The sequence below is a fragment of the Microcaecilia unicolor genome, chromosome 9 (genome assembly GCF_901765095.1).
Source record: "Microcaecilia unicolor chromosome 9, aMicUni1.1, whole genome shotgun sequence".
Lineage (NCBI taxonomy): Eukaryota > Metazoa > Chordata > Amphibia > Gymnophiona > Siphonopidae > Microcaecilia > Microcaecilia unicolor.
This window is the reverse complement of record NC_044039.1, coordinates 210,029,304-210,047,895: the sequence shown is the minus strand read 5'-3', so window position 1 is coordinate 210,047,895 and position 18,592 is coordinate 210,029,304. Positions and strand designations below refer to the sequence as shown.

General features: G+C 44.2%; 1 protein-coding gene across 1 annotated transcript in view; it reads left to right on the top strand.

Moving 5' to 3' along the window:
• TDP1 (tyrosyl-DNA phosphodiesterase 1) overlaps window positions 1-18,592 on the top strand; it is a 179,561-nt gene that overhangs the window by 108,052 nt on the left and 52,917 nt on the right. Inside the window, exon 14 of the mRNA XM_030215270.1 lies at window positions 8,659-8,761. Within this exon, the coding sequence (XP_030071130.1) occupies window positions 8,659-8,761 (103 nt within the window). The remainder of the gene's footprint in view (window positions 1-8,658; window positions 8,762-18,592) is intronic.

Sequence of the window (18,592 nt, the reverse complement as noted above, 5' to 3'; positions counted from 1 at the left end):
CTTGAATTGAATGCGGTATCTGATCGGAAGCCAGTGAAGTGACCTGAGGAGAGGGGTGATATGAGTATATCGGTTCTGGCAGAATATGAGACGTGCAGCAGAGTTCTGAACAGATTGAAGGGGGATAGATGGCTATTATTTTTGGTCTTATTGTGCAGCCATTTCCTAATAAGTCCTAGCATCCTGTTTGCTTTTTTGGTAACTACTGCACACTGGGCAGAAGATTTCAGTGTATTGTCTACAATGACACCTAGATCTTTTTCTTGAGTTCTGACTCCTAAGGTGGACCCTAGCATCAGGTAACAGTGATTCAGATTATTCTTCTCTATGTGCATCAATTTTTCATTTGTCCACAGAATAACCGGAATAAATATTCATGACATCTGTGTGTATTGGTTCCCAATTTTTATTTATTTTTTTTTAATATGAAAGGTAAACAAAAATGAAACTGCCGAGTGCTTTGTGACAGGATGAAAAAACCTTTGACCTGATTCTTGTTTAAATCCAACTCAGATCAGTAGCAGGTGTGCGATCACAAACTTTGGGGTCCTTTTACTAAGGTGCGCCGAAAAGTGACCTGCGCTGCTGTAGACGCCGTGTATGGGACGCGCGCAGGTTCATTTTTCAGCGCAGCTGCACAAAAGGCCTTTTATTTTTGGCCGAAAATGGACATGCTTGAAAATGAAAATTGGTGTGCGTCCATTTTGGGCCTGATACCTTACCGCCACCCATTGACTTAGTGGTAATGTCTCACACGTTAACTGGGTGGTAATCATCAGTGCGCATTCACTGCCAATTACTGTCCGGTTAGCGCCATGCGGTAGAAAATAAAACATTTTTTCTTTTTTTTTTCTTTTTTTTTTGTTCAATCAGTTTTTATTGTTTTTATAACATATTATAAATTTAGTACCAATGACAATAACAGTTAACAAAAAGGTCAATGTACCCTGACTATATAATATACATATACTAGACTTTGAGCCCGTAAAAACGGGCTATTATAGGAAGGGGGGGTTGAAAGGCCCGCCCCCACTGCCGAGTTCGCCGCTGCCCCTCCCCCTCCGAGTTCGCGCCCCCCCCCCCCACCGAGCCGTCACCACCCACCTTCCACCCGGCCGGGCCCTCGCTCCGCTATTGAAACAGCGAGGGTCCGGGAACGCAGCACTGAGCTCTGCTGACCTGCCGACGTCGGCCTTCGTTCTTCTTCTCTGCCTGTCCCGCCCTCGTGTGACGTAACGTCGTCGAGGGCGGGACAGAGGCAGAGAAGAAGAAGGAAGGGCGATGTCGGCAGCTCAGTGCTGTGTTCCCGGACCCTCGCTGTTTCAATAGTGGAGCGAGGGCCCGACCGGGTAGAAGGTGGGTGGCGGCGGCGACTCGGGTGGGGGAAGCGTTAGACGGCGGTGTCCCTCCCTCAGCAATGCGCAGTACAGACCCTCTGTGTTCCGCCCCCCGTCATCACGTATTGACGTGGGGGCGGGGCAGAGAAAGTCTCTACTGCGCATTTGCGAGTGAGTACGGTCACTCGCCGTTTATATGTTTAATGTATATACATATGAAGTATGCATGCGTATCAGATGTTATAGTATTAATGCCAATGTTTGAAAAGTACCTGTTCATTAATTACTTAACTGGATGAATATTTAATCATCGGAGACCAAATTTTATTATATGCCATAAGGGAACCACATTTCTCTGCTGCTACTTTTTCGTATTTAGCTGTTAGACATACTGAGTTCCACCACATTTCGTAGGTTAATTTTCTGAAATCTTTCCAGTTTTGACATATCAATTTTATAGCCACTTGGATCAATATATGTAGTAGCTTAATTATATGTGGTGATAATATATTGTTAATGCCGAAATCTCCTGCTATTATCGTTTTGTAAGTTAAAGAAATCTTTAAATTTAGTATAAGAGAAATTGTTTTTTTCTATGTGAGACCAATATTCATCCAGTAATGGGCAATGATATATTAAATGGTCCAAAGTTCCTATATTGCAGCAGGACCAGCAACGATTGGATGCATCTTTTGATATCTTAGATAGTTTAAATGCCTGGCTACTGCGAGCTCTGGGCGGTAATTCCATTTTTTACGTGCATCCAATACACATGTCAGAAAATATGTTTGTTCGTTTTTTTGGTCTAATAAAACATATTTTCTGACATGTGTATTGGATGCACGTAAAAAATGGGATTACCGCCCAGGGCTCGCAGTAGCCAGGCATTAGTTCCAGATTGACGTGCGTAGGCACCTACGCGCCTTAGTAAAAGGGGCCACTTTATTTTGTTTCTTTCCTCTATTTTTGTCGGTTTCATTCCAAATAAAATTTAAGAAAGAAATATAGAAAAAAAAAAAAAAGAAATGCTAGGTTCCTGCCACAAAAGAAAAAACATCCCTGCCTTGATCTCTTCCAGATTCTTACCCACTTTAGGAATATTGCAACTTTTTAAGTTAAGTTAGAGACGATGGTAGTCTAGGGCAGAAATGTAAACTGTCCTAGACTACTAGTCTCCTAAGGAAGGGGTCTCAGTACCACTGCACCCTATTCTGATGAAGAACTGGGAATCTCCCCTCTCAGTACAGGTTGCATTAAGAAGTATCATATCCAGAAGGCTCCCAGACTGCCTTACCACTCTCTGGTAGTCAAATCCGCCCTCAAACAAGCTAGAAGTTCCAGGACTCATGCCTCAATGCCCCAAGCCACTGGACTTATGCCTCGGCGCCTTCAGTCACTGGACTCATTTGGGAGAAAAGATTTCAGACCTCGATGCTTGTTGCCTGCATCAGCTCTACCAATTCTAAATGAGCCTCAACTTGCAGTCTTTAGTCCACAGTACTACTACTACTACTTAACATTTCTAGAGCGCTACTAGGGTTACGCAGCGCTGTACAAATTAATAACTAAGGACGGTCCCTGCTCAGAAGAGCTTACAATCTAAAGGACGAAATGTCAAGTTGGGGTAGTCTAGATTTCCTGAGTAGAGGTGTTGTGATTAGGTCCACAGTACACTAAGTTTTTCAGATTCTCTCCCACGGGAGCTGGCCGCAGAGCTTCGCCAGTTGATCAGTAAGTAGCTTGAGTGAAGAAATATATGGCTGGGGTACACGACGACTCTTATCATATAGCATCCATACTTTCTGCCATGGGTTTGGGGATGCGCAGACTCTCATGGCTTCGTGTCTCTGACCTAGAACCAGCTAAGGGCCATTTGGAACGCTCTGAAGGCTTTCAGAGATCAACTACAGAACCAAATTATTCTCATTCAGAGAGACAACCAGGTTACAATATTGTGTGTAAAAAATTGGGGGGGGGGGTGGGGTACAGGTTCCTACCCCTTGTGACAGAAAGCAATGGGAATGTGGCAGTGGGACCTCTCTTCACTGAATGATATATAAGAACTTAAGTGTTGCCATACTGCGACAGACCGAAGGTCCATCAGGCCCAGCAGCCTGCCTCCAACAGTAGCCAAGCCAGGTTACAAGTACTTGGCAAGATCTCAAAACAGTACAATACATTTTATAATGCTTATCCTAGAAATAAGCAGTGGATTTTCCCCAAGTTCATCTTAATATTGGCTTATGGATTTCTTTTTTTAGAAAGCTATCCAAACCCTTATTAAACCCCTCTAAGCTAACTTTTACTACTTTCTCTGGCAACGAATTCCAGAGTTTAATTACACGTTGAGTGAAAAATATTTTCTCCATATTTTTGGAAAGAGTAAACAAGCGATTCACCTCTACCCATTCTACTCCATTATTTTTATAGACCTCTATCATATCTCCCCTCAACAGTCTTTTCTCCAAGCTGAAGAGCCTTAGCCACTTCAGTCCTTCCTCATGGGGAAGTCATCCCATCCCCTTACCATTTTCGTGGCCCTTCTCTGTACCAGAATTGCACACAGTGTTCGAGGTGCGATTCCACCGTGGAGCGATGCAAATGCATTATAATGTCCTCATTTTTGTTTTTCATTCCTTTCCTAATAATACCTAACATTCTACCCTGTTTCCCCGAAAGTAAGACATCCCCGAAAATAAGACCTAGTAGAGGTTTTCCTGAATTGGTAGATATAAGGCCTCCCCCGAAAGTAAGACCTAGCAAATTTTTGTTTGAAAGCAGGGCCACCAAGAGCCGGCCAAGGCCGCCCCCGGGCCACCCCCCCCCCCCCCACCCGAGGTCGCCGGGCCCCCCCTCCACCCACCCTCCGTCGCTCCTGGAACTAACCTTAAACACCTCCTTTCACCTTCGAAGCAAGCAGCAGCAGGGCATACCTCTCCTTCCTTCCATGCCCCGCCCTCGCGGACGTTACGTCAGGCGAGGGCAGGACACGGAAGGAAGGAGTTGCCTGCCTTGCTGCTGCGAAGGTGAAAGGAGGCGTTTAAGGTTAGTTCCGGGAGCGACGGAGGGCGGGCGGGCCAACCCCGATGTTTCCCCGAAAAATAAGACAGCCCCTGAAAATAAGACCTAGCACATTTTGGGGGGCAAAAATTAATATAAGACAGTGTCTTATTTTCGGGGAAACACGGTATTTGTTTTCTTAGCCACTGCTGCACATTGAGCAAAGGATTTCAATGTATCATCAACAATGACACCCAGATCCTTTTCCTGGTCGGTGACTTTTAATGTGGAACTTTGCATCATGAAAATATAGTTTGGGTTCCTGTTTTCCAACATGCATCACTTTGCTCTTGCTCACATTAAACGTCATGTGCCATTTGGATGCCCCGTCTCATAAGGCCTTTTGTAATTTCTCACAATCCTCTTGCGATTTAACAACTTTGAATAACTTTTGTGTCAAAAGCAAATTTAATTACCTCACCAGTTACGCCCATTTCTAGATCATTTATAAATGTTACAAAGCAGCAGTCCCTGTCTTTGTTTCTGCTTCCCTGTGCTCTGAACTGTTTCCAGGGCCTTCTGTCTATTCACCGTTTCTTTTTTTTTTCTCCTCCTTCACTTCCTGCCCTATATCCATCTTTCACATTTAGCTTTCTGCCTCATTCTCAAATCTTTCTAGTTTCCATCTCTTCCCTTCTCCTCCATCCAAGTGCACCATCTCCTTCAGTCTCTCTTCTCTCTCCCTTGACCTCCTCTCCAGGGCCACCGTCTACTCCAGTCTATCTTCTTTCCCCTTCCATGCCTTTCTTCTCTTGGCCACCGCCTCCTCTAGTCTCTTTTCTCTCCCCTTTCGTGCCCTTCTTCTCATGACCATCGCCTCCTGTAGTCTCGTTTCCCTTCCATGGATGCTGGATGAGGGTGATAGACCTGCTGTTAATGTGTGTTAAAATTTTTAACGCACATTAAACATTTAACATGTTAAATGTGCAACCCTAGTAAATAGCAACATTTACATGTGTGCATTGCACACACGTGTAAATAGTGATTTCAGAAAGCCATTGTTTACTTGTGGAAGTCCAGACCATGCAGTGATTTCAAGGGGGCGTGGTCTGGGCGGGGCTAAAATGTAATGCGTGTTCCTCATTTTACGAAAGGAGTAGATGTGAATGGACAAAAATTTCCATGTCCGGTTTTATAGCAGCTTAATGGCATGCATCTGTTTTTAAAAAGTGCTCGTCACCAAGACTTTAGATGAGCGATCAAGTGAGCCGTCATTCTTAATCATATGTAGTTTATTTCCATTCTCAAAATAAAACCAAGTTAAAATTGCAGCCTCACTACTTAATCAATGGCACTTAAACATCTAGTTTTGTAAAGTGGGCCTTTACATGTGGAAGCTGCTACATTCAGGTCGTTCACTTTTTTAGTGTGGATATTTATAAAATGGCCGGCAACTCCTACAGGTACTAAATGAAAGGTTCTGCATCAGCAGAGCTTTTTCTGAAATACCACCAGAATTGAGCACATCCTAACCTGGACAGCTCAGTTCCGATCTGTATGTTCAATTTAAACTGGGGCTCTTAGAGAAAATATGAAGGCAATGTACAGTGCCAGAAAAGGGGAAATGTATAAATAAAATGAAAGGACAAGACACAAACAGGACAAAGGAACACTATATAGAAATTAAAATTTGTGAAAGAGAGAGCAAAGGAAGGGAAAAATAAAGCATGTCATTGCCTTGACGTTACCAGGACACTATCCATAAACCTTACTAAAAATCCATATTTTAAACATATTCTTAAATTGTACCAGGGAAGTCACCCCAAAGATCTGATAGGAGGATAAGGAGTGATTGCCCAGGGTATGTTCATGTGAACTTAATGCATGTGCACCCTAAGACACTCCAGGGGGCAGGGCGTAAGTACAGTGCACTCCATTTAAGTGCATATCGGGTAAGCGCATGCTCTGTTTAACTGCATGCTGTACTTTGGTCCCGTTTTTGGCGCCATGAATTTCTATGGGGACAAACTTCGGTTTAGTGCACCACTGATAAGTACAAGATTCGCTTATATGCATGGTTTAAGACCGCTCCTCTGCAGGAAAGACTCTGCATAAGCGCACATACAGAATATGGAAGCCGATTGGCTCATGAGAACCAATGAGATTTCAAATTTACTGCTCCTTTAACTGCCACAGGCAGAATAAACGAAAGAATGTGTACACTGGTGTCGTCATCGCGCAACTGTAAGACTTTAACACTGGCTGACTGAATAGAAGTTCTTAAAAAATTAGAAAACAAAGTCAAGCATCTATTGCTAAAGAATATGGTGTCAATCCCAGTCAAATTTCACGTATCTTGAAGCAGAAAGACCAGCTTCTGGAAGACTGGCAAAACAATACAAATCCACACCGGAAACAAAAACGTGCGGGAAAAGCTGAGGAGATAGAAGATGCTCTTCTTTGGTGGTTTTCTCAAGTCAGGAGCAGACAGTTTCCTATCAGTGGTCCATTGCTTATGGAGAAAGCTAATCAGCTAGCTCAAAGTCTTGGACTAACTGAATTCAAAGCCACTGTTGGATGGTTCGAAAGATGGAAGGAGAGGAACAACATAAAATTCAAGACGCTGATGACTTTGTTGCTGAAAATTGGGTTGTTTCAGTTCTTCCTACGATCTTGAATGAGTTTGCACCGCATGACATTTTCAATGCTGATGAAAACGGTCTCTACTGGCGAGCGATTCCTGATGGAACACTTGCATTCAAACAAGCCGAAACTACAGGAGGTAAAATGTCGAAGGACCGACTGACGAACCTCCTTTGCTGCAATATGGATGAGAGTGAGAAGTTGGAATCCCTCGTCATTGGAAAGAGCAAACAGCCCCGTTGCTTCAAGAAAGTTAAGTGACTTCCTGTGTCATACGAGGCTAAAGCAAATTCATGGATGACTGGGGAAATTTGGAAGCAGTGGCTAAAGAAGTTAGAATGCAGGCACAAAAGCGTCAGATTTTGTTGCTTTGTGATAATTGTGCTGCACACAGGGATGGTGTCAGGCTGTCTAACATCAAGGTGGTCTTCCTGTCACCAAATACTACCTCTCTGATCCAACCTATGGATCAGGGCATAATAGCCAATTTCAAACAACATTATCGGGCTCTTGTGCTACGTCGTCTGATGAGCGTTATGGATGACCAGACTGGCAAGGATAAACGTGCTGTTGAACTGGCTCGTAATCTATCACTGTTGGATTCCCTACATACGCAGAATGAAGCCTGGAATCATGTTACACAGGCAACCATTGTGAACTGCTACAAGCAGGCAAGCTTTGTTAAGGATGTGGAGAGGGACGAAACAGATGCAGGTGTTGCAAACGCGTCAGATGAACAGGCTATTGACATCCCAGCCTGTGTTACTGAAGAGGAGTTTCATCACTACGTAGCTGTTGATTATGATCTACAAACAGCTGACGACAGCACTGATGTCCAGACATGCGCCTACACGCAGGCAACGGCTGATGATGAAACAGATGATGAAATGAGCAGCGAGGCACATGCTGATGAAATTCAACAACCTCCTGTCACTTTTGCAAGAGCGCTGGAGAGTCTCAACACCATGCGGGCCTATCTGGAGGCCACTGGATATCAGTGCTATGACAGTTTTTTCCCGTCTGGCAGACGTAGTCTATGGAACTCACAGACCCAATAGTGTATAGAGGACTATGACTGATTACTTCAAGTAAGCCTAACGTCAGTTAACGGAGACTGTATAACGTCAGTTAATGGAGACTGTACACTATACGTATAATAACAGTACTGTACATATGTTTATCAGATGTCAAGCTTCTTTGGGTCACAACGGTTAAGTGCATGCTGCGGTTAACTGCATGTATTTCTTTGGTCCCAGACCCTTGCACGTAAGCGGATTGCACAGTACATAAAATAAAATAGGAAAGCTGCTCCTGCTTCAAAGTAAGGTGTAACTTTGTGTTATAGCTTTCCAGAGGCAGTTTTTGTAACGGCACTAATGTACGTATGTTCCCTTTTATAAAATAGGCTGCCATTATAATATCCTCAGGTGCATAATGGCTAGAGGCAGCTCTTGCATGAACAGCTTGTTTTTATATGTATTGTAAAAAGGTTCATTAATTTTGGTAACAGTGTTTGCTGTAAGTATAGAATTGCCTCTGTTGTCAATCTCCGGTGGGAAAATTGCCCTATTTTGCTTAGGAAAAAAAAAGGATGATTTCTAGCTTTTTCAGTACATTATGCTAATATTTGTTCAGAAATAATGGTTATGCCTCTTGGCACTCTCTCATCTCTTTTCAGTGCTAATCTTTCTAAAGCTGCTTGGGGATCTCTGGAAAAGAATGGCACCCAGTTGATGATCCGCTCCTATGAGCTCGGAGTACTTTTCCTGCCTTCAGCATTTGTAAGTTTGTATAACAAAACGGCAGCATTTATTATCCTTTAGCTAATTGGTTGGATTGTAGTATTTTGCTGCAGAATTGTACTCCCTTATATCTTTTTGTACATATGTATAGTTGTTGTGTGCTTTAACCTTCACAACCTGTAGGCCACTTACTGAAGGGAAAAGGTGGTGGACTTTGGTCCTGAGGAACTGAGCTCGATTCCCACTTCAGGCACAGGCAGCTCCTTGTGACTCTGGGCAAGTCACTTAACCCTCCATTGCCCCATGTAAGCCGCATTGAGCCTGCCATGAGTGAGAAAGTGTGGGGTACAAATGTAACAAAAATAAAATAGATACTATTGGAGATTCTACATGGAATGTTGCTACTGTTGGAGATTCTACATTGAATGTTGCTACTGTTGGAGATTCTACATGGAATGTTGCTATTCCACTAGCAATATTCCATGTAGAAGCCTGCGCGGCCACATTGGTGATCTGCAAGGGCCAACTTCTACATGGAATGTTGCTAGTGGAATAGCAACATTCCATGTAGAATCTCAAATAGTAGCAACAGTGGAGGAGTGGCCTAGTGGTTTTTGGTCCTGGGGAACTGAGGAACTGAGTTTGATTCCCACTTCAGGCACAGGCAGCTCCTTGTGACTCTGGGCAAGTCACTTAACCCTCCATTGCCCCATGTAAGCCGCATTGAGCCTGCCATGAGTGGGAAAGCGTGGGGTACAAATGTAACAAAAATAAAATAGATACTATTGGAGATTCTACATGGAATGTTGCTACTGTTGGAGATTCTACATGGAATGTTGCTACTGTTGGAGATTCTACATGGAATGTTGCTATTCCACTAGCAACATTCCATGTAGAAGGCTGCGCAGGCTTCTGTTTCTGTGAGTCTGACATCCTGCAGAAGCCTGCGCAGCCAAATTGGTGATCTACAAGGGCCGACTTCTACATGGAATGTTGCTAGTGGAATAGCAACATTCCATGTAGAATCTCAAATAGTAGCAACAGTGGAGGAGTGGCCTAGTGGTTTTTGGTCCTGGGGAACTGAGGAACTGAGTTCGATTCCCACTTCAGGCACAGGCAGCTCCTTGTGACTCTGGGCAAGTCACTTAACCCTCCATTGCCCCATGTAAGCCGCATTGAGCCTGCCATGAGTGGGAAAGCGCGGGGTACAAATGTAACAAAAAAAAAAAAAGATTTTTGAATTTAGGTCACACCTTTTTTTTTTCAGTTAGCTCAAGGTGACTTAGATTCAGGTAAAGCAGGTAATTTTCCTGTCCCCAGGGTTAGGTGACTTACCAAAGATTACAAGGAGCCACAATGGGGTCTGAACTGGGCTTCCCTGCTTCTCTCGGCCTGCTGCCCTGTAACCATTAGGCTATTCTTCCACTCCACTGTAGATGGCAGTGAAATGAAATATATGTTTCATGCTGATCTGTTCCAGTGAGCTTGATAGGATATTCATTTTATTCCTCCAGATTAAGAATTAATGTAGCTGTTTTACAGAGAGTTTGCATTTTTTAAAGCATTTTTGATCACTTCTGAATAGTTTTTATGCAGTGGTGCCTTCATCTGTTTTCCATTCTTCTTAGGCATAATGATATTGCTTGTTTGAAATTTCCCTATGGTCTTGAAATTTACCCTATTGAAATTTTACCAGTTAGCATGGCGGTGATTTCAAATGGGCTACCTGATTAGTGTATCCATATCCATTCACTGTCCATACCAAGAACAAAAATCCCAAACAGGAGAGATGAAAACATTTACAAAAATCAAAAAAACAATCCACTCTAAAGAGAAAAATATAAGTTATATCAGATGCCTAGAGAATTGCATAACCCTGAAAATTTAATTTTTAAAGGGAACAAAGGAGAGTTCAGTATAGGTTGTATCCACAGCCGAGCTTTATCTCGGTGAGTATAGCCAAGAACAGCTCACTTAAGAAGCTCTGTACATCATTAGTACTCCTAATTTTGTGTCCCTTAATTTTGTTTCTTTTTTTATATCAAACACATATTTTATATTTTTTTATATATCAAACCAGGATTATGAAAAATTCAATAGGAATCTGTATAAACAAAGTCACATAAATCCATTGACTGAAAACAGTTGTCCAAATGTGTCAGTACTGTCCATATGCTATCCATGACATGCCCCCCTCCTAAATAAATAAATTAAATACCACAGATCTGCAAAACTAACATGGAACACTTTAGCGTGTCCCACGTTAGGCCACTTGTGTTGTGTTAGGCATGCAGCTTTGTAAAAAGGCCCCATAGAAAGCCCTCCAGTGACAGGAAAACTATCCACTTAACCAGAATGTAATTCATTTTAAGCTATACCTGAAAAATGTGTGAGCTAAGTCTAAAATCCCTTTCCTTCTGTTACTGTTTATCATGCTGGCAACTTGGCTAGTGGACACGCCTGAGCCCTTAAGAAACTGCAGCCACACAGAGGGTTAAAAGTAAAATAATTATTGATGTACAGGGAAGGGGTAGGCTGTTCTTTTCACAGATGAGGAGAAATAAACAAGCAAAAAGGCGGTCTTTGTTCTTCTACTACTACTATTACTACTACTATTATAAATCATTTCTATAGCGCTACCAGTCGTACGCAGCGTTTCACAATTGAACATGAAGAAAAGACAGTCCCTGCTCAAAAGAGCTTACAATCTATATCAGGACAGACAGACAGGATCAATAAGGATAAGGGTAGGACAGACAGAAGGACACACAGGGTAAGGGACTATTGAAGAGAGGAAGACAAGATAAAGGAGGGAGTGGAAAACATGAAAAAAGATCTGAAGAAGCTAGAAGAATGGTCTAACGTTTGGCAATTAAAATTCAATGCGAAGAAATGCAAAGTGATGCACTTAGGGAGTAGAAATCCAAGGGAGACGTATGTGTTAGGCGGGGAAAGTCTGATAGGCACGGACGGGGAGAGGGATCTTGGGGTGATAGTATCTGAGGACCTGAAGGCGACGAAACAGTGCGACAAGGCGGTGGCCGTAGCTAGAAGATTGCTAGGGTGTATAGAGAGAGGAGTGACTAGCAGAAGAAAGGAGGTTTTAATGCCCCTGTATAAGACGTTGGTGAGGCCCCACCTGGAGTATTGTGTTCAGTTTTGGAGGCCGTATCTTGCGAAGGATGTTAAAAAAAAAAATGGAAGCGGTGCAAAGAAAAGCTACGAGGATGGTATGGGATTTACGTTCCAAGACGTATGAGGAGAGACTTGCTGACATGAACATGTACACCCTGGAGGAAAGGAGGAACAGGGGTGATATGATACAGACGTTCAAATAGTTGAAAGGTATTAATCCGCAAACGAATCTTTTCCGGAGATGGGAAGGCGGTAGAACGAGAGGACATGAAATGAGATTGAAGGGGGGCAGACTCAGGAAAGATGTCAGGAAGTATTTTTTCACGGAGAGGGTGGTAGACGCTTGGAATGCCCTCCCGCGGGAGGTGGTGGAGATGAAAACGGTAACGGAGTTCAAACATGCGTGGGATATGCATAGAGGAATCCTGTGCAGAAGGAATGGATCCTCAGAAGCTTAGCTGAAATTGGGTGGCGGAGCAGGTGGGGGGAAGAGGGGGTGGTGGTTGGGAGGATAGGGGAGGGCAGATTTATACGGTCTGTACCAGAGCCGGTGATGGGAGGCGGGACTGGTGGTTGGGAGGTGGGAAATACTGCTGGGCAGACTTATGTGGTCTGTGCCCTGAAAAGGACAGGTACAAATTCAAGGTAAAGTATACACATATGAGTTTGTCTTGGGCAGACTGGATGGACCATGCAGGTCTTTTTCTGCCGTCATCTACTATGTTACTATGTTACTATATGTTACTATGTTAAGGTTACGAGCAAGTGACGAGTTAGGAGTCAAAAGCAGCATCAAACAGGTAGGCCTTTAGCCTGGATTTGAAGGCGGCCAGGGATGGAGCTTGACGTAGCGGCTCAGAAAGTCTATTCCAGGCATAAGGTGCGGCGAGATAAAAGGAACAGAGTCTGGAGTTAGCGATGGAGGAGAAGGGTGCAATCAGGAGAGATTTGCCTAGTTCTCAGGAATTCTCCCCGTGGCCTGCTCTTACAGGTCCACAGCATGCACTAGTCTGGATCTCAAAAAAAAGACAGCACAAACAGCTGGTCTGTGGCCTGTAATCCCAGAGTTAAAGTTCTGTCCTTCAGTATTCAAAACAGTCGGGCCTAACTTAGGGCATCTTTTACTAAGGCGCGCTCACGTTTTTAGCGCACGCTAAAATTGGGGGTGTGCTAAACATTAGAGACGCCCATAGGAATGCATTGGCGTCTCTAACGTTTAGTGTGCCTACAATTTTAGAGCACACCTTAGTAAAAGACCCTCTTAGTGCTAAAGTCCAAAGTTACACTTTTGTAGTAGGATTCCAAGATAAACTTAGTGGAGCTTCTGCAGCGTGCACGTCTGTGGTGGAGGCATAGGGTGGAGGAGTTTTCTGTCCTCAGGCCTCCCTGTTCTGTCCTGTCAGAGGGCTTTTAACTTCTGCTCTATCTCATCCCTGCCCTCCTGACTCAGCAAGCTACCTAAGCTATTCCCCTGCCTTTTTCGTAGCTCATTTTCAACCGCAATGAGGGATTTTCTAAAGGAAACCCTGCCTTGTACCAACCCCACCCTCACACATGCCTTTCTTCCCTGTGAAACTCTGAAAGATGATTCACAAAATCTATGGTTGTGCATGATTTGACTGCCTTATTTTCCTTTTCATTGATGGACCTACTTGATAACACCATGCAATGTCTGTTTACCTCCTCATCCTTGGATCAAACGTTTCCGCAATCTCCACTGCTGCAGAAAATTTAGGGTATATTTTCCTTAAAAGATGCTACTGGCTCTGCACATTGAGCAGCATGCAGTTGTCATGCACCATTTCTTACTCTTAGATCTGTAATGAAACTTCAGAAGCACATCCAAATCTGGCCAGCCCAAGGAGCCCACATAGTTTGACTGCAAAAAGAGAATTGTCCATTGGGCTTATCCTTCTCCTGACTGTCTCTCCAGCTGATCCTATATTGCTGTACTATTAATTTCTTATGTTTGTGAAATTATCCAGCTTTAGTCATATCCATTGATGCAGCAAAAACGCCTGTCTTTATTGTGTGCCATAGATCTTCCTTAAAATCAAATTTAATTTTTTTTCTAGATTTAAACTATCCTTTTGGTCTTTTGCTCACTGCCAGAGCTAAACGTACTATCTGATAAACATACTGATCTTTCAAGCATTTATAAACAATAATCCAGTCACTTCTTAGGTGTTTCCTTTCCAAGGTAAACATTCCCAGCTGTTCTAGTCTTTGGTTTGTGAAATGTTCTAGTCCCCAAATTAACTTAGCTAGGAATGGAATCCTAGTTTTTCATTTGGTAGAGTGTTGAGTTTGTGTTCTTTTTATTCATCCATCCATATAACCCCCATTCCTACCACCTGAGCCTCAGGCACTCCTGTTTGAATAGCTCAGCTCAACTCCACTTGCATAGAGCTGTTGGTCTTTTAGTAAGAGGGATGTGGTGGCCGTGTTAGTCCACTTTCAAAGGTAATCAATCAAACATATAAACGGCGAGTGACCGTACTCACTCGCAAATGCGCAGTACAGACTTCCCTCTCTGTCCCGCCCCCCCGCATCAATACGTGATGACGGGGGCGGGACAGAGAGGGAAACTGCACGAAGCCGCCGAGGTCACTACCGCTCCCCCCCCCCCCCCCCCCCCCCCCCCCCGAGGTCGCCGCTACCACTTCCCCCACCCGGAGTTGCCGCCGCCACCCCTCCACCCGGCCCGGGCCCTCTCTTCGCTACTGAACTTACATCCATTCGCCGGAACGCAGCACGCACACTGAGCTGCCGTCGGCCTGCCTTCCCTGCTTGTGTCCCGCCCTCGCTGACGTTACGTCACACGAGGGCGGGACACAGGCACAGAAGGAAGGCCGGCGGCAGCTCAGCTGATGTGCGTGCTGCGTTCCGGCGAATGGATGTAAGTTCAGTAGCGAAGAGAGGGCCGGGTGGAGGGGTGGCGGCGGTGACTCCGGGGATGGGGGGGAACAGTAGCAGCGACCTCGCGGGGGGGGGGGGGCAGCCAGCGTCGACCTCCGAAAACCCCAATACCAGCCCATTTTTACGGGCTCAACGGCTAGTAGAAACAGAATAAAATAAAACATAGAAAAGAAAATAACCACTTCAGATCTATTTCAGCCCAATTTTATGGGTCAAAGATACAAATTTTTCCTGATATTAGTAAAGCAACTCAAAAAAGGAGACGAGAGTTTTTGGGCCCCGAATCCTCTCATTAGGGGGTACTTTTAAACTTAAATTTTCATGTAGATGTCTTATCTCCTTAAATGAGACTTATTATGTGTTCTTTGACCCAGATAAATTGCGGCAACTGATTACAGCTAGCGAAAGTGGTGGTACGGTAGTTTTGAATGCCGCAGAGACAAGCTGAAACCGCTGGCAGGGGTCTGCTTCTTACCCTCTCAATTTAGTTTGTTTAGAGATTATTCTCGTTTATTACCTTATACTATTTTCTTTGTATCTTGATCATAGTTAGTGGACTAAGTACTAAGAAAATAGCTTACTCCTTGTTTATTTGAAGGAAGAGGGTATATTTTCTTATGCATTTTCCTGTATTGCCTACATTTATGTTAAATGAATGTATTATTCTGAAACTATAAATAAAGTAAATAAAAAGAAAAGAAAAGAAGATGATATCTTTTTTATTGGACTAACTTAATACATTTTTTGATTAGCGTTTGAAGGTAGCCCTTCTTCGTCAGATCAGAACTAAGCAAATTTTGATAAGTAACAGCATATATAAGTGAAACATCAAAGTATTTCAGTGACAGTCTAAAGGGATGAGGGAGTGGTGGGTTAGGTGAGAAACAGAGAGGGCTGAGAGGATGAGGGACAGGGAGATACGCATGGTGATCAGAGGGTGACAAAGCAGTGAAATTTCATGGTTTATAATGGGCTAGAAAACCCAGATCTTTAAGTCCTGTCTGGTGGCTGTCAAAATATTTAATCATTTTGACTTCAAAGGTTTTTACGCTCCTGTATTGTTTTAAAGTTTCCTTTCAGTATTCTCACCATAAAATCATTGGTACAGTGTTCTGGCTTTGTAAAGTGCTGTCCCACAGAGGTAGCATCCTGGTTGGTACTGGCATTTTTCACGTGATGTCTATGTACATTAAATCTCTTCTTCAGCATCTGGCTTGTTTCTCCAATATAGCACCCTTCGTCACATTTTTTACACTGGATGACATATACTACATTGGAAGATGAGCATGTGAAGGATTCCTTTATGTTGAATTCTTTTCCTTTGTGAATGATTATGAGGTATTGTGAAATTTTTTGGCATAGTTTGCAGCTGGATATATTGCAAGATGTGTGGCATTCACTTCTTTATGGGTCTCTGTTGAGAGCTTTATGCTGACGACACCCAGCTTTATCTCTCCACACCTGACATCACTGCGGAAACCCAGGCCAAAGTATCGGCCTGCTTATCCGACATTGCTGCCTGGATGTCCAACCGCCACCTGAAACTGAACATGGCCAAGACCGAACTTCTTGTCTTCCCACCCAAACCCACTTCTCTTCTACCTCCACTCTCTATTTCGGTTGATAACACCCTCATCGTCCCCGTCTCATCTGCCCGCAACCTCGGTGTCATCTTCGACTCCTCCCTCTCCTTCTCGGCGCATATCCAGCAGATAGCCAAGACCTGTCGCTTCTTCCTCTACAACATTAGCAAAATCCGCCCTTTCCTCTCTGAGCACACCACCCGTACTCTCATCCACTCTCTCGTTACCTCTCACATTGACTACTGCAACCTACTCCTCACTGGTCTCCCACTTAGCCACCTATCCCCCCTTCAGTCCGTTCAGAACTCTGCTGCACGTCTTATATTCCGCCAGAACCGATACACTCATATCACCCCTCTCCTCAAGTCACTTCATTGGCTTCCGATCAGGTACCGCATTCAATTCAAGCTTCTGCTACTAACCTACAAATGTACTCGATCTGCAGCCCCTCCCTACCTCTCAACCCTCATCTCCCCTTACGTTCCTACCCGTAACCTCCGCTCTCAAGACAAATCCCTCCTTTCAGTACCCTTCTCCACCACCGCCAACTCCAGGCTCCGCCCTTTCTGCCTCACCTCACCCCACGCGTGGAACAAACTCCCCGAGCCCATACGCCAGGCCCACTCCCTGCCCATCTTCAAATCTCTGCTTAAAGCCCACCTCTTCAATGTCGCTTTCGGCAACTAACCTCTACACCTCTACCCAGGAAAGCTAGACTGCCCCAACTTGACATTTCATTCTTTAGATTGTAAGCTCCTTTGAGCAGGGACCGTCCTTCTTGGTTTATTTTGTACAGCGCTGCGTAACCCTAGTAGCGCTCTAGAAATGTTAAGTAGTAGTAGTAGCTTGCTCCTCACTAGCTTGTGTTTTAAATTGGGTGGCTATCGGAAGGCCAGCACTGGTGGGGATGGGAATATCTCTTTCCGTAATTCATCCTCCTGGAGTAGTGGCTGCAGATCTTTTATGATTTTCCTCGGTACTGAATTAAAACTGCTGGGCCAATAGTCTGGTCTCTGCTACCTTTCAAAACTTTCATGTTTGTATTGATAAACTATAATGTGCTGGCTCATTGGCAGTGCACCGTGCTTCTATGCAAGAAATTTGGGCTCAGTTCCTCAGGCCCAGCTGCATATGGAGGCAAAATTCTCAAACCGAGGAGGAGGGTCCTAGCCAAATCTGTGACATCTGATCTTTTATTTATTTATTTTATTTATTTACTTGGATATTCATCCCTTTCTAGCTTAAGTCCTAGGATGGGTAACAAATGACTCTCCATAAGAGTGACAATAATGTAAAGCCAATCCAGCAAGTACAAATACCTTGGCGGCAAAGAGAGACCCCTCCCTTAAATGAGTCACCAACCAGTAACAGTCAATAATCAGCCGGCATATTCAGTATTTTTTAAAGCACCAACTGCTGCTGGCTAAATTAGACCCAGTTAATAATGTTGAGGCACCGGCATTGAATATCTGACCATGACAGGGCAGGTGCTAGACACCTTCTCTTAAATGTGGGTCCCTGCCAAAATTCAGCTGAGACCCACATAAGAGGATTTGTTAGGTCCTCCTTCCTCTTCCCTCCTCTGCTTGTCCCCTTCTGCTCCCACTCTGTCTGGTTCTGTGTTTAAAATGATGGCGCTATTCCCCAGTGGTAGTCTTGTGGTACTACCGCTAGGGGTCAGCACTGTCATTTTGATCCGAGAGCCGGAAGGGGACCGCTCCTGTCCCATCCCACTAAACTACCAGGGATCACCTCTGGGTAAAACCTGGGGTGAGGGGGATCAGAATTTAAAAGGTGGGAAGGGGGGGAGATCAAACCTTAGAGGTGGGATGGGAGGAATCAAACCATGGATTCTTTTGTGAACAAATATTTTCAAGCCTCAATGCTTATCTCTTGCATCCACGCCTGCCAGCTCTACTTGAAGTCCATGGTGTACAAGCTGCTAGACTTTGTGGACCCTCTCCCTCCAAAGCAGGCCGCTTATCTTCACCAGATAGCCAATATGCAGAGGGCGTGTCAAAAATATCTGGTTAGGGGCACCTTCAACATTTTTGAAGTGGTATCCAGACTCTTCTGGCTGCTCATCTCTGATCTAGAACCTACAGTTCAGAAGAGGTTGGAGGATGTCCCATGCCGAGGCCATAATCTTGGATACTTACCTTATCAAGAAGTATTCTATCACCATTAAGCCCCTGTCTCGGCCTGCCCCCTCTTTTGCAGTCTCCACTGATGA